Source organism: Rhea pennata, chromosome 5 (assembly GCF_028389875.1).
Source record: "Rhea pennata isolate bPtePen1 chromosome 5, bPtePen1.pri, whole genome shotgun sequence".
NCBI classification, from domain to species: Eukaryota; Metazoa; Chordata; class Aves; order Rheiformes; family Rheidae; genus Rhea; species Rhea pennata.
Genome location: NC_084667.1, coordinates 12,495,221 through 12,509,090, shown reverse-complemented (window position 1 = coordinate 12,509,090; position 13,870 = coordinate 12,495,221). Strand labels below are relative to the sequence as shown.

The 13,870-nt window shown below is 41.8% G+C and overlaps 1 protein-coding gene across 3 annotated transcripts in view; it reads left to right on the top strand.

Annotated features, from left to right (window-relative positions):
- ACTN1 (actinin alpha 1) overlaps positions 1-13,870 on the top strand; it is a 92,457-nt gene that overhangs the window by 51,026 nt on the left and 27,561 nt on the right. For all 3 annotated transcript variants that reach the window (XM_062577249.1, XM_062577251.1, XM_062577250.1), the window contains exons 4-6: positions 5,780-5,866; positions 6,472-6,559; positions 7,733-7,811. In XM_062577249.1, coding sequence (XP_062433233.1) covers positions 5,780-5,866; positions 6,472-6,559; positions 7,733-7,811 — 254 coding nt within the window. The remainder of the gene's footprint in view (positions 1-5,779; positions 5,867-6,471; positions 6,560-7,732; positions 7,812-13,870) is intronic.

The following is a 13,870-nucleotide window of genomic DNA, read 5'->3' as shown; positions in this document are numbered from 1 at the left end:
CTGGCAACTAGCAATTCCTTAGTGTGAAAGGGAGTAGGAGGCAAAGAGGCGTCTTTGGGACTGACAGTGTTAAGTTCTACTTTGGTCCGTATGTCCAAGTCTCGGATTTCAGAAGAGAAAGATAACGGAGCACCAGAAGTTCTGACCAACCTTAGCTCTGATTTTTATTCAGAGAATTCAAGCTGTGCTTTGATGTGTGCTCGGGGCACCTGGTGTGATCCCAAAACGGACATGAAATGTCCACTCTCATTCCACCCTCATGCCAGTACCTGCCTATGAACCGAGACTGAGCCCAGGCCACTGATTGTCAGCAGTAAACATGAGCTGTAGGGGCTTCTGCCCGCTCCATTGAAGTACTGGATGTATAGTACACCTAGCTTTAAAAATGGACCTCTACTTTGCATGGCGTGGCAGTAACTCTTTCTATTAAAGGGGTTATGAACCTTCCTGGAGCATGAATTTTAAGAGCTTTAAGTTTTTAAAAAAACATCACACAGCAGCAAAGTAGAAAATAAAAGCCAATGAAGCCATGAAAACATTGCCTCAAGAAAATGAGTGGTAAATGCCTCAGGCAGGTGGGACTGAGCTGGGAAGCTGTCCAACTTGCTTTTCTACGATAGGGAAACTACAGTCCAGTGACAACGCAGTGTTACTGGCCAGGGCAGTGCGCTGCTCACCTTGAGGTGGCCTGCTCTGTCCCAAGGCAGCTGCCAGGCAGCGGAGTCCTATACAAAAGATCTGCAGCCCAGCTGTATTTCTCTGTATGCATTAGATAATGTCATTGGCTATCAGTGTTCTCCTTTCTTTTTGTGGTTAAAATGAATAGTTTTCTACCTCTTCCTGACAAAGTAAGCTGCAGAAATAATCCCAAGGAGAGACTCAGGTCAGTTTAAGCCTTGTGAAAAATTCTGTTTAATCAGAGTTAAAATCAGCAGAAATGTTTCCATGGCATTTCTCTCACATTTCATCAAGTAAAGATCCCTCTTTGCTGTTTAGAAGACAGGCTTTACAACCTCGTCCCAGTGAATGAGAGCCAGAATTGAAGCAGGCATCCTACAGACAGCATGAGCGCAGGACATGGTCCATGTCCGTATTAAATGGAGCGTGAACTAAGCAAACAGAATAAGCAGTAAGAGCTGCCTTTTACAACTGTCTTTGACTGTTAATAACCTACAGCATTGCTCTTAACCTTTACAAATGATTTAGCCAGAGTCCATTGGATTGAAGCCATTGTGGCACAAAAAAGCTCTGTGTAAATCTCTATCAAGGAGGAGTCCAGCCTGTTGCAGCTTCAAATGGTTCTCCATCTACTTTTAAGTATCTCTCTCCTCTGACATCTCAGGAGCCTTCTTTTGAGATAATAGATTATGTACTAGTGTCAAACACTCCTGGGATTTAACATTTTGAGTAGGCCAGTATTTGACTTTAAGACTGTTTTATTTGCATCTCTAATCTGCATAGGAAGTTACCGTTTTCTTAGATGTGGCTCAATTCAGCATGAAGATACCTTTGCAGGAACTGAGCTGTATTTCAGATGTGCAAGTGAAAGGAGAAATAAAGCTTAGTGATTTCAACCATTGCAGAAGTCCCATCTGAGCAAAACACTCTGCGACCCACTAGGCAGGACAAGCATAAATCTCAAAGTGGCGAGTGGGGAAAATAAGATCTGTATGTGTCAGTGAGTGAAATATAACATTACATTTGTACCCATCTTCTGCCCACTCACAGTTAGGGAACTGGTACATGTAAACCCAATCATTGATGCCACCAATATGTCCTAGATCTGTCTGGACCATCAATAGCAATGGGCTTTCTCAAATCCTGGATTTGGGTGCTGATCTTGCTTTATTTGGCTTTTGTTAAGATAAACAAAATGCAGGACAGCTTTTATTTTTATCACCCTTGATGTCCTGTGTCTTGCTGAGTAAATGGTGGTGGGTGCTCTTTAGTTCTCAGGACATAACACTGTTCTGCCAGTTATTCATACCCTGCAGCTCCTTCTCTGCATGGAGTAAAGAGAGGGTGTGCCTTCATGGACAACTCAGAAATAGCAAGGATGGAAAACTGTTTATGTAGCATTGATTTTGCTTCTAACTACCTAGGCTGGAGGTGGAGAAGAAAACTTGGTCCTTTTTGCATTTTTCAAATCTTGAGTTATTAGTTATGAGTTATTGAGTTATTAGTATGTGCATTTGGAAAAGGTGATGGTATTTTGAAAGCCACGTCTATGTAGCAAGCCAGTCTTGCTCTTAAGGACTGGTTATTTGCTAGACCCTTAATTGGCTGTCAAACAAATGGATGAGAGTACTGTAATTTTTGCATATTTTGTTAGTGGTATTTCATACAATAATGAGAGTTGGGTAGAAGCATATTCAGTGGTGCAAAAAATTTCCTTCCAGTGGTTATCAAAAGCCTCATCAGCTTTAGCCTGCAATTGATCCACCCCCATGTTGAATGTAAATCACATTAATAACACGTGCTTGCTGCTGCTGCTCAGAACAACAGCCGCTGTTAGTCGGGGGAAGTGCAGCGAATGCTTGCAGAAGTCCTGCATAGGAAGAGCATTTAGGAAGCAGTCAGGCAGAAGACCCTGTCTGATTATTAGCCTTTTAATATCATGTGTGAGCTGTTCTCACATTACTGAGTGTTACTTTCATCAGCAGGGAACAAACACAGCCTCTTTAATTGAACAAGCATTAGATTGCTCTAGCTTGGTAGTGTTATGCTCAACCTATTTATGAAGGAGAAAGGAACTCCACAGAAATTGTAACCAGGAAGCACGAGGCATCATGCAAACTTTTACTTCACTTTTGCTCCTTGGCCATATTCCACTGTATTAGAAAGGATCCGACACTAGCTGAAGGACAGTGAAGGAATCCTAAAGTAAAAGGAGCTGGAGACTGGAGAATGTAAGGATGGAAAAGAAAATGAGTGAGGGCCAGAGAACTTACGGGCTTTCTGACCAAGCCAGTAGATTTTTGTAATCGAGTTGCCAGGGGAAATTTTTAGCTCTGGAAATGAAAATATACTTGCCTACTTCTAACAAAGAGCAACAGCTTTGTCAACTCCATTTGAGGGGGGGGGGGAAAAAGAAGAAGAAAAGACGTGAGGATGGTATCGTTGATTAAATCTGCCATCCTGGAATGGATCGTTCCCTAATCTCACTGACATCAGCGTCTGCTTGGTAGGTGGTGGGTTTTCCCTTTGTCAAGAAAAAATAAAGTGATTTGTAGAGATAAAGTGGTGGAAATCTTTTGGACTTCTTCCAGAGCAGCTTTGGTGCAGTGCCAAGGAAGGATCAGGCAAGGGAGCAGGGTGCACACATTTTTTTTTTAAATGAGTGATGTAATGAAGAGTGCTGAGGAAGAAGAAGAAATACTTTCCATCTTAACTCCACTGGGATAACTTGATAAAACTGGAATTTGAGAACATGACTGGAGCACAGTGCTAATGCCATATTAGCCACTTAACGCCATCTGGTTTTATGTAAATATCTTGACCTTTATTTCCAATTAAAATCCATGAAACAGTAATATTAATTACCTGTTTCAGCTCACTGATTGATTCATTAGTGTTCATAAAGTGCTTCCAGTATTAAAGTATTGCCATCAGATTTTAATCTAGTCCATTAAAATAAATTTGGTTCCAGATCTTAAATATACCCTGGGGTCCTCCTACCAACTGCTGTGGTTTTTACAAGCACTATTTATTGCTTTTTTGTCCTGGGTTATTTTAGGTCTTTGAAAATCCACACAAAGATTGATCGAATGAACAAAATAAACTGAAAACACTGATACTTTCTTTTATACTTAAGCTGTGATATCCTCAGGTATTTGTAACACTAATAAGGATTTCCTTTAAGTTGACTGTGGTGCTTTACTGTAAGGGTTGAGAATGCGAACAGTGCAGACTGAATATACTTGCGCTCACAACGTTTTTTCAAGTCAGCCCAGAAGACAACCTCCTATCCCCAAAACATTTCTAAAAATTAATTTGCAAGAAAACTGTCAACAAGCAAAAATAACTTTTTTTCATGCCAGAAATGTATCAGGCACTTGCAAACAATACCTATAATTATTTTGACCTGCGTTGAAGAGTACGATTTTTTTTAATTCTGAGCAAACTGATGTCCCCACCAAGAAGTGTAAGTACAGAAGGGCGGATGCAGGGGTTTGGTGAAGTTGAACAAGGTGGCATGTCTTGTTCTATATCTTTTAAATCTGCAAATCCCTCATGCAGATGTATGTCAAAGCAAAGCAGGGATTATCCTTCTAGTTTACATTGGAAGTTGCACCACATGTACTGCTAAATCTCCAGGAATTTAGGCTGCATGAACAGCGTTGCTGAAACAATGTAATTAGAGTGCATAAGGCTTCTCCAGTGGCTATGAAGATTCTAAAGTTCGTATTTTGGATATTTTTCCTATGTGAGCAAGCTTCTTTTAAAAGCTTTTAGAGAATATATTGTAAGAATCCAGAGAGATGGCAGTAGCCTATGGTGCAAATTTCTCCTCACCCCAGAGTGTGATGTGTTGCTGGGCTGGGCAGCTCTGTGGAGGCAGTGACACTGAGGTGTCTTTATGAGCACAAAAATGTTTTCTGGTAGCCTTGTTATCCTTTGAGCTATTCTAACCTGCAATAGTAGGTTAATTTTAATGCTTTTCTTACTGAAAATATCTTTGTAATTTGTCAGTTTGTGAAACATCCTTCCACAATGCAGGAAACTGCCACATAATGAGTTGGAGAAGATAAGTTGTTAATTTTGCTACCCAAAAAAATGAAGATTGTAAATATTATAATGTGTACATATAGCCTGTGCAGATTTTTTGTACATGCTGAGGGTCAGAGCTTGAGACCCAGATGCTGGCTAAGCCATTTTAAATGTTTGGCACCGATCTATACACAGTGAAAAGTCCTTTCTGGGCCAGCGTCCACCTAGTGTCTCCCCTCCAGGACCTTTTTCCCCTCATCCTAAACAGATCGTTCCTCACACAGGCAAGTGATTGCTTTCTAAATCCTCTGAGTTGTTGACCCATGCTGATTTATATCACAGAGTCCAGCGAGCAATAGAATCCAATCTGTTTGACATCTTAGTTTATGTTATGCTCTGTTTAGGCTGATCAGCCTGAGCTTTTGCTTCCTCTTCAAGCATGATGTATGTACTCTGAGGAATGCTCTTTTGTGTCTTTTGGCAATTATATGATTGAAGAGTCCTACCCGGGCAGCCTGGAGGTCTGTATTTAAGCTTGTTTGAAAATGAAATGTTGATATTTCTTGGTGGTATCTTTTTCACACCACAAAAAGAGCTGTCAAAGCTTATCTGCATTGGGAAGTCTCACTGGTTATACTACTGTAATTACACTGGGGCAGTTGTATTGGTGTGATGCAGAAAAGGCACATCAGAGTAAAGGCGGAAGGCCTTTCTTTTTCCCCATTTGACTGCTTCTAAAATGATAGGTATGGAACCTGAACAAAGTATTTTAGGCCCCTCTGGGGAATTAGGCTGACCTAAACTGATGCCTTATTCCTATTTGGATCGTCAATGTCTGTTTTACGCTCTGTAGTATATTGTGGGAAAATCATTGTGATTGTTCAGTGCTGCTGGTCAGGACTGTGCTGTGGCAGCAGAGCATTCAGGGCAGGCAGGGTGGAGCAATCTTTAGCCAGAATTCCAGTTCTCTCATCTGCCAAGGGGAAAGCTTCCCGACACCGCTTTTCTTGCAGGATTTGCACTTGTAACTTGATGCCTTCTATTTCTTCCTTCTCCCTCTTTCCCCTAGAAATCGTGGATGGTAATGTTAAGATGACTCTTGGAATGATATGGACCATCATCCTTCGTTTTGCCATTCAGGATATCTCAGTTGAAGGTAAATTTCTGTTCTTTCCAGCCATTGTTCAAGAATGAATGACTTCGGTAACCACATGGCTTTGCCACTTAAAAAGTGCAGGATGTACTGTTGGATGGTTCACTGAAAGATTCTAGGAAGCTAATCATTCCCAAGCTGCCCTCTGGTCTCATTGATGTTTCTAGCCAGTTTATGCTTAATTCGTATACACTAAGAAGAGTTTTTCACATCCTTTTCTTGGAAGAACATTTAAGAGCATCTAAAAAAGATGGATGAGCATGAAAGCCAACTTTGATGTTGGATTCTATTGCATTCCTTGCTGACTGAGCGACTAGCACTGAAAATGGACCTTTCTTTTACAAGTCCTGTGTAAAGCTTTCCTCTTTAATCCTGAAAAGGCCATCTGCTTATTACAGAATCTCATTAAGAAAATAACAGTAACAAAACTCTCCCAATTTAATCTTCCCAACAAGGAAGTTTCTGACAAAGGAAGTTAGTTAAGATGCAGTTCAGTGCTGTTCCTACTAAAGAAGAGTTGGTCATGTTTTCTAGCATATGCTTGGGAGACTCTTGATTTCTTAAAAAAGAAGAGAGAATTAATTGATATACATTCTTTATTTCTCTAGAGACATCTGCTAAAGAGGGACTTTTGTTATGGTGTCAGAGGAAGACAGCCCCCTACAAAAATGTAAACATCCAGAACTTCCATATCAGGTGAGTTACCGGCATGAAGGTAGCTTTACAGTCGTGTTATTTTCCTATGTCTCTTGGCATATTCAACAATGTGCCTGACAGATCTGCCAAGGAAATGGAGGTGGATGTTACACAGTAACAAAGTAGTCCAGCGAGACGCATAGAAATTAAAGGCAGAGCTTATAAGAGGATCCAAGTACCTACATTGCAATTACTCATTGTGGTTACAATTGCTGCTCTTGCAAGATTCTTCAGAGCATTAAGCCCTCTGAGAGTAGCATATGTGCTGCAAGCTAAGCAAGACTCTTTTTGCTCTTTGAAAACTCAGAACATTTCAGGACGCCTGAAATAAGGGCTGCACCAGGAACTTTGTAGTATAGCATTGCTGGGAAGAGATGAGAGTTTTTCTTGGTCTGGTTGATTGCTTTTTTAATTAATATTTCTAAACTAACAGATGTTCTAGTGTAGATTCAGCATAATGGAGCTTTTGCCAGCACATCTTGGAGAACTGTATGAACCATGTGAATGTAAAGCACTTTTTGAGAGCTTAAGTTGCATCCAAGCCAGCCAATCTTATAGTGGACCTAGCTATGGGCTTCGCTGAAGATTGAGGTATCTGCATCTGCATGAGTGCTGCTAAGCAAACCAAGAGCACCAGTGCTTCACATCCCCAATTAGGTTAATGAAGTCTTTAGATTCAGTAGATGGTAGGAAACAGTCCTACTGATCGGAATGAGGAATTCTGGTCTGCTTCTGCCCACAGGTCCAGAGCAGATAGGGAGGCAGAACAGTGGCTTGTATATTGCCCTCCTCCTCCATCGCCTTTCTTCTAAAGCCTACAGTTGTTCCTTCTTTGGGCATTTATCTGTATCTTTTTTTAGTTCTGAGCTCTGCACCTGTCCTTATGTGCTCCATACAATGGTAACAGTTCAGCACAGAGAACTGGTGTATAAGAGGTGGCAATGCAGAGATCAAGTCCTAATCATGATGGATTTTTCTGTGGCTTGATAGGGATTTTTGTTGGCATTTAATGCAGAGAAGACATGCCTTCTTCCCAAGACTTGAAGAGGCACTGTTGCTAAACCACAGTTAATCATTCCAATGTCTTGGTGCCCTCCTTCATACTCTTGCCCATTACTGTGCGTCTCCCTGGCTGAGCACTGTTCATTGTGCTGTTTTCTGTCTCTCTTACAGTTGGAAGGACGGCCTTGGTTTCTGCGCTTTGATTCACAGACACCGTCCAGAGCTCATTGACTATGGGAAGCTACGAAAGGTACAACGCAATTTATTTGTCAGACCAGATGCTTGGGATCCATTGAATGGGAGAAGGAGAAGAATTAGCTTGATAAACAGATAATTGGAGAACTTCAGCTCAAGCTGGCAGTTGGTGGGTTGGGGAAAAGGAAGGGGAGATGAATCAGTACATTTAGGATTCTTTAACCCTGAACTTAATGAGCTGCCTGCTTGCCTTTCCCTGCTTTCAGACTGCCTTGCTTTCTAGCTCACAAGAGGTGTCTGTGGTATGTGGATAATATGAACTGCATGTGCTCTAATCCTAGCAGATGAGCAAAAGCTGATAAATAAAGTATGAGGCTAACTATACTAATGTAATGGACTAGCCAGACAAATTGGAGTTAACATTTCTGTGGAAATGGATGTGAACACGTTACTAGTATTCAAGTGCGAAAACCAAGTGAGGTGGATGTATGGGCCCTCACTGAACGCTTTTCCAGTGCTTCCTGCTTAGCACTGAGCCATCTGCAGTACTGGCTTTTTCTTAGCATGTAGATATTAAGTGCCAGAAAAACATTTACCACAACACTTAGCTTTACCTTTAAAAATTGTCACTGGTAACATGTTACCTAGCTACTCCAGAAGACTGCTAAGCAGAGATGACCGGAGTAAATGTTTAGTTCTTTGTGTTGCATCCTGACCCAGCAGGGCCATGGTAGAGCGAGCCAGATTCTCGTCCAACTTGCATATTCTCCGTAGAACAGTCTGCTTAGATTTTGCTTCACTATATCTATGCACACCTGTAGAGTGAAATGTCACCAAGGGCATAATGCACAGATGTTATTTCTAATACATTTGAAGTTTGACCATCTGATTTCATAAGCTGGATATTACAAACGATGTGTAAGTGCTAGATCTTAGCTAGCGAAATAAATATAAAACTCCATCGCTAATAGATCTGGCCTCTTGGATCACTGCACAAATAGACAACCTGCACATGAGTTAATCAAATTACCATGCATCTTTGAGACAATTAATTGTACAATGCCTGATGCTCTTTTCAGTAACCTTTTAGATCTTTACTGTCTTGCAGAGCAGTTAAATATGTTATCTGATCAATTTTGGTATCTGGAGTGAGCACATGATGAATAAACAGTGGGAAGAGACTCTATCTGTTTAATAAACAGCAGCAACAAAAAAAGAATGGTCAGAAATAACTACATTTTCAGAGGCTACTCTTGGGAAAATAAAAGCAGCTAGGCAATGTTTGTCTGAAAAACACAGCTGGGAAAATTCTACAGTGCTCCCCTTTACAAACAAAGGCCTAAGCCAAACTCAAGCAAAAATGGGATGACGGGTAAAAAAAAGAAAGTTATCTGATCATTTTGCCTGCAAGCTTTTCAAGGCGAAAGAGAGGGTGATTATCCTATCAAAAATCAGCGTAGATGAGAAGGGATTTACCCACCTTGGAGTAAGGCTAAGGGAACTGTTCTGTGCTCCCCTGTCCGCCTACCTTTGATTGTAGCCTTCATCCTGCAGTCTGCCCTCCTGCAGCCTTCTGAGTCTTGCCTATATCCTTTTTATTGTTGTTCTGCCAAGTTTGCTCTAAAAATGTAAGATTAAGTGCACATTTGATATTCTACCACAGCTAAAGTACACTCTTTTGAGTCAGTAGCTGGGAAGAACTTACCTCAGAGCTTAGCCTTTATCTTTGGTAGTTGGTGTGTGCTGAAGGAAAATTGTCTTTGTTATGCTAGCTCTTTCAAACACATTGGTAGCATGTACAAGTCTGATTTGTTCCTGAACACAGTATTTGCCTGGACTATTTCTGTCACATGTTTCCTCCTTTATTCCTTCTTTCTTCGCCCTTGGCTCAACTCAGCTGGTCCTTGCCCTTCTCTTTGCAGCCTACTTCCCCTCTCCTCCTCCCCCTCAAAAAAAAATTTGTTTTTGATCTTTCCCTGGCTCTGCCAGAGAATTTTATCTTCCAGAGGAAGACATGAGGAAAGCTGCTGAGAAGCAGCCATCACAGCGGAAGGTAGATTAGATGGCCATATGCAGGTCTCTTTCAAATCTAGTGAGTGATTAATAGCATCTTAGTTTGTGTCTGAGCCTTTGGCAGAGTTGTCTGTCTGTATTTCTATGTGTACACACATGCAAATACGTAAGAGAGAGGTGTGAACATCAGCCAGTCTAAGCCATCAAGAGATCTTCATTGTAACTCCTATTTGAGCAGTATTTTTGTGCAGTCTTAGTGTATTTTATCACTTCACAGAGGCTATGTCTGTGCTGTCAACCCACTTTTGGCAGTGTATACTAGCAAAAGGTAGCCAGTGTAGCTCTGTGTCTTCCCCCCACAGGTAACAGATTCTTTTTGTTAGCACAGTTTTGTCTTCAGTTTTGCTCCTAGCTCTTTTCTCTCATCTAGTTTTGTTAGTGAAGAAAGCATAATTCTCTTTTCCCACACACAGTATCTAGCTGAATTTGCTATACCTGCCAACCTGCTTGTGTGGACCAGGCCCCAAAATAGAAGGTTCAAGTCAACTCAATCTGATATCAATAATTCCCTGACATTACAGCCACTTGTTCGGTGAGATGATTTCTATGCAGTACAGGTCTATCTGCTATTGTTCAGGTCACTGTAGGTAAGATTTTGACGTTTGGCCCAAGGTCTGCATGTGAAGGATGTGCAGAAGATGGGGCTTCCCTTCCTCCTCCTGTTCTTAGCTGAGCTGCAAACCGCATCTAAGATCTTTTCATCTAGCACAATAGTTGACTGATGGCTCAAACACCCCCTCATATAATGCGGTCCATACAGAAATGTGGTCCATGTGAGTTTTGTACTGCTGTGTTGGATGCATTTATTCCAGATGCTCCTGAAAACGTGGACTATACTAATTGGATTTAATTCCTAGAGTCTTTAGCTCTGCTAGATATAGTAACTGCTTTTTCTTTCCTCTCAACTTCCCTCCCCCTCCAACTCCTATCCTGATTGCTAGCTAATAGAAATTTTTTTTATGTGACACTGCAATAATTGCCATGGCAACATTATGTGCTGCAAGGATGTAGAGATAGCTGGAGGAGAGAAGTTTCCCCCATGCGAGTTAGAGTTGTGGTGAAAAAAGAGGAGCTGTGGTAGAGTCTTTAGTCAGCAAAAGCAGACTACATGCCAGATAGACATGTCTGTTTTGGTCAGATTTGCTCTCTGTCACCATTAAAACAATGTAATTCTTGCATGGGAAAACTACAGCTTTCCTCATGGTTGGCCCAGCCAGAGCCTGGGAAGTTATTGCTCCTCTTTGTGTATCTCCCACTTCTGTATTCACATGAGCAGTGGGGAATTGGGGCAACTCTGCAGAATCTCGTATCAGCCAGTGCTATTCTTGGATGTGCATGTAAATGTGGAAGTGAGGACAGGTGCTTTGGCTTCTGTTCTGCTTTGTTGCTTTTGGGTTCCCAAAGCATTCCCACAACTGTAGTGCTGGAGTGCTGCACTGCAAGCTTTGGGGCTGCCAGGCCGTTCTTAGCTTTTCTCCCTTTTCCATGGGGAGTCAATTGTAATTAGGGATTTAAAATAAGGATTAACAGGTGTGTGATGAGATGGAACTGAAAGCAGAGGGGTTTGGAGAAAGTACATAGGAGCTGAAACCTCGTTCTAGTCTTGGACAGGCCCCAGAGAAACCATCTTGTGCACAAAGAAGCTTCATTTTTATGATGAGCCACCTGTTGTGCATGACATGTGAAGCCGTTTCTACAACCTGAAGGTTCAGGCACTCTCTCATGTCTGCCAAGGCCAGAGTAAGTACCTTAAATAGAAGAAGTAGGCCTGAAAGCCTGGCAAGAGAAATTACAGAAACCAGCAGCATTTGGAGGACAGGCAGCTTGTCTCATGGGAGAGATGAGCTGTTGTGTCTTGTACTGCTTGTAGTTTTCTGAAGGATGCAATGGATAGATTGCATTGCTCCAAGTTTATATTACTGAGGTATGGACATAACCTACGAGGCTGGACTGCCTCCTCCTAGCTAACTAGGGTGGAATTGATGTTAGTCAGTGCTTTCCAGGAGTGCAGGTATGTTCCTGCTGCTCCTGCATCAACAGATTCCTTTTGAAAAGACTGCTCTTCCTGAAGCAGTTATTTCTGAAAGTAATTGTAGCCAGCGCCCTTCTCAGGTTTAGCTCTTTGGTCATCTGTTAGCTAGTCTTGGGCCTAGGTAGCTTGCTTGCAGTAGCACCACCTTCACCTTCATTCCCCTAGAGACCGCTTCACACATGTTTTTCTTACATAGAAAATAGAAGTCTGCTGCCTATGCCTAAATGACTCTTAATTTCCCATATACTGAGACTTCCAGCCCTTCCTTTAGGAGCGCCCAAGCCAGTAAATTTTCCACCAGGAAACCTCTCCCAACTTTCAACTTACAACTTTTTTGCTATAATGCTCCTGGCGGTGTTCCTTGTAAACTGGTAGGAAAGCTGTCTGCAGTGAATTTGCCCCTCCCTTTCCTCCAGGAGAGGCTGTTGGCTCTGACTGCCCTTCAGACAGCTCAATCAGGTGGATCTGTGCCAAGGAAGAGTCTGTGTTAATACTAAGCTATTGAGTGGTTGGTAATACCATGGTGTTCACTGTCAGCGTGAGCTGAGATTAAGTACATAGTGGTGGTGTTTCTACAGAAGTAAAAAATGGTGCATGGGCTAGGGGAGAGTTGACAAGGGAACTGCCACTTGGGATTTCTGGATGCTCCTGCACTTGTGCAACAGGTTGCTACTTTTCCTTCCTCTAAGTCTAAGTATCTGCTTGTATTGAACAAGCATGTTATATACCAGCTAATCTCAGCTTCTGAGGTGAGGCATTTAGTTACACTTTGGGATTTTTAAGAGTTTTCCCACAGCACACATAGGATAGTAGTAGGCTGAAGCTGAACTTGTGCCAGTCTCTGTAATTCCCTTGTATAGGGCAATTGTAAGATAGTTGAAATCCCCTGCACACTGCTAAGCTTTGAAGAGGTGGATCTAGAAATATCTCTTGCAGTAACCACTGGAAGGTGTACCATGCGGGGACAAAATATTATTTTGTGCTGAGCTAGGGGTCTGCTAGCAAGTGTGACAGCTGCCAGTTTCATTGTGCTGTGGTCCATGCAACATTTCCTCACTTAATATTGGCTTATTCCAGTGGACTAAATATGAATCACTGGTAGTGTCTTATTTTGGTGGCTTCCATGTGATTTATCTTGGTACGCAAAGTGTTGCTGTCCACTGGAGATGCTCATTTGAAGCAACATGATCTTGATAGAGGATGCCAGCTTAGTACATGTGTTCATTCCTGTGGAACTGCTGCAAGAAACTCAGAATAGCTGTTTCTTAGCTATGAGGGCTACATAATGACCACTGCCATAAAGGAACCTTTCTGCATGTCTACACCCTGTTTGCCTGAGCCCATGTAACTTCATCTGTCTTGCTGGATGGGTCCAAGGGAGATTGCCTATTGATTAAAGTCTGTGCAAAGCTAGATCTCCCAGGTCAATGCAGTAATCAAAGACACATGCTCTTAAATAGAAAAGAAACGGAACATGGATGCCAGTCTAAAAGAAGGTGGAACAATTTCACTCCATCTTCTAATTTTTAAGGCAGATCTAACCGTAGGTATCACAGATAAGAATATGGAGAGAGGGACACCATCCTTCCTCTCTTCTGAAAGCCTCTTAGCAAACACAGTGACTAAACACTAGCAGTTTGTGCACAGCCTCTCCTCCAACAGAAGCCAGCTGTCTCAGCAGTAGAAACTGGTAGTGCAAATGTCATTTGCTCAGTAAAATGGATTGATCCTACAGAATAACTAAGTATCATGGATATGCAGGAATATAGAATATTTTCATAAAGTAGCAATATCTTATTACTGTAGGTGCTCCAGTGAAGGTCTTGAACCTTTATTGAGTCAGTTGTATGAGGGCTCATACAGGTCACTGGTTGCTTACCATTATGTCTGAATGCTGTAAACAGTTTGCAGAAGACTTTCTTTTCTGCTGACATCTGCCTTTCAAATTCTCTTCTTTGACTCTTTAAAATCTGGTTACCCTTGTGATATGACTCACACTTGTTTTGCTT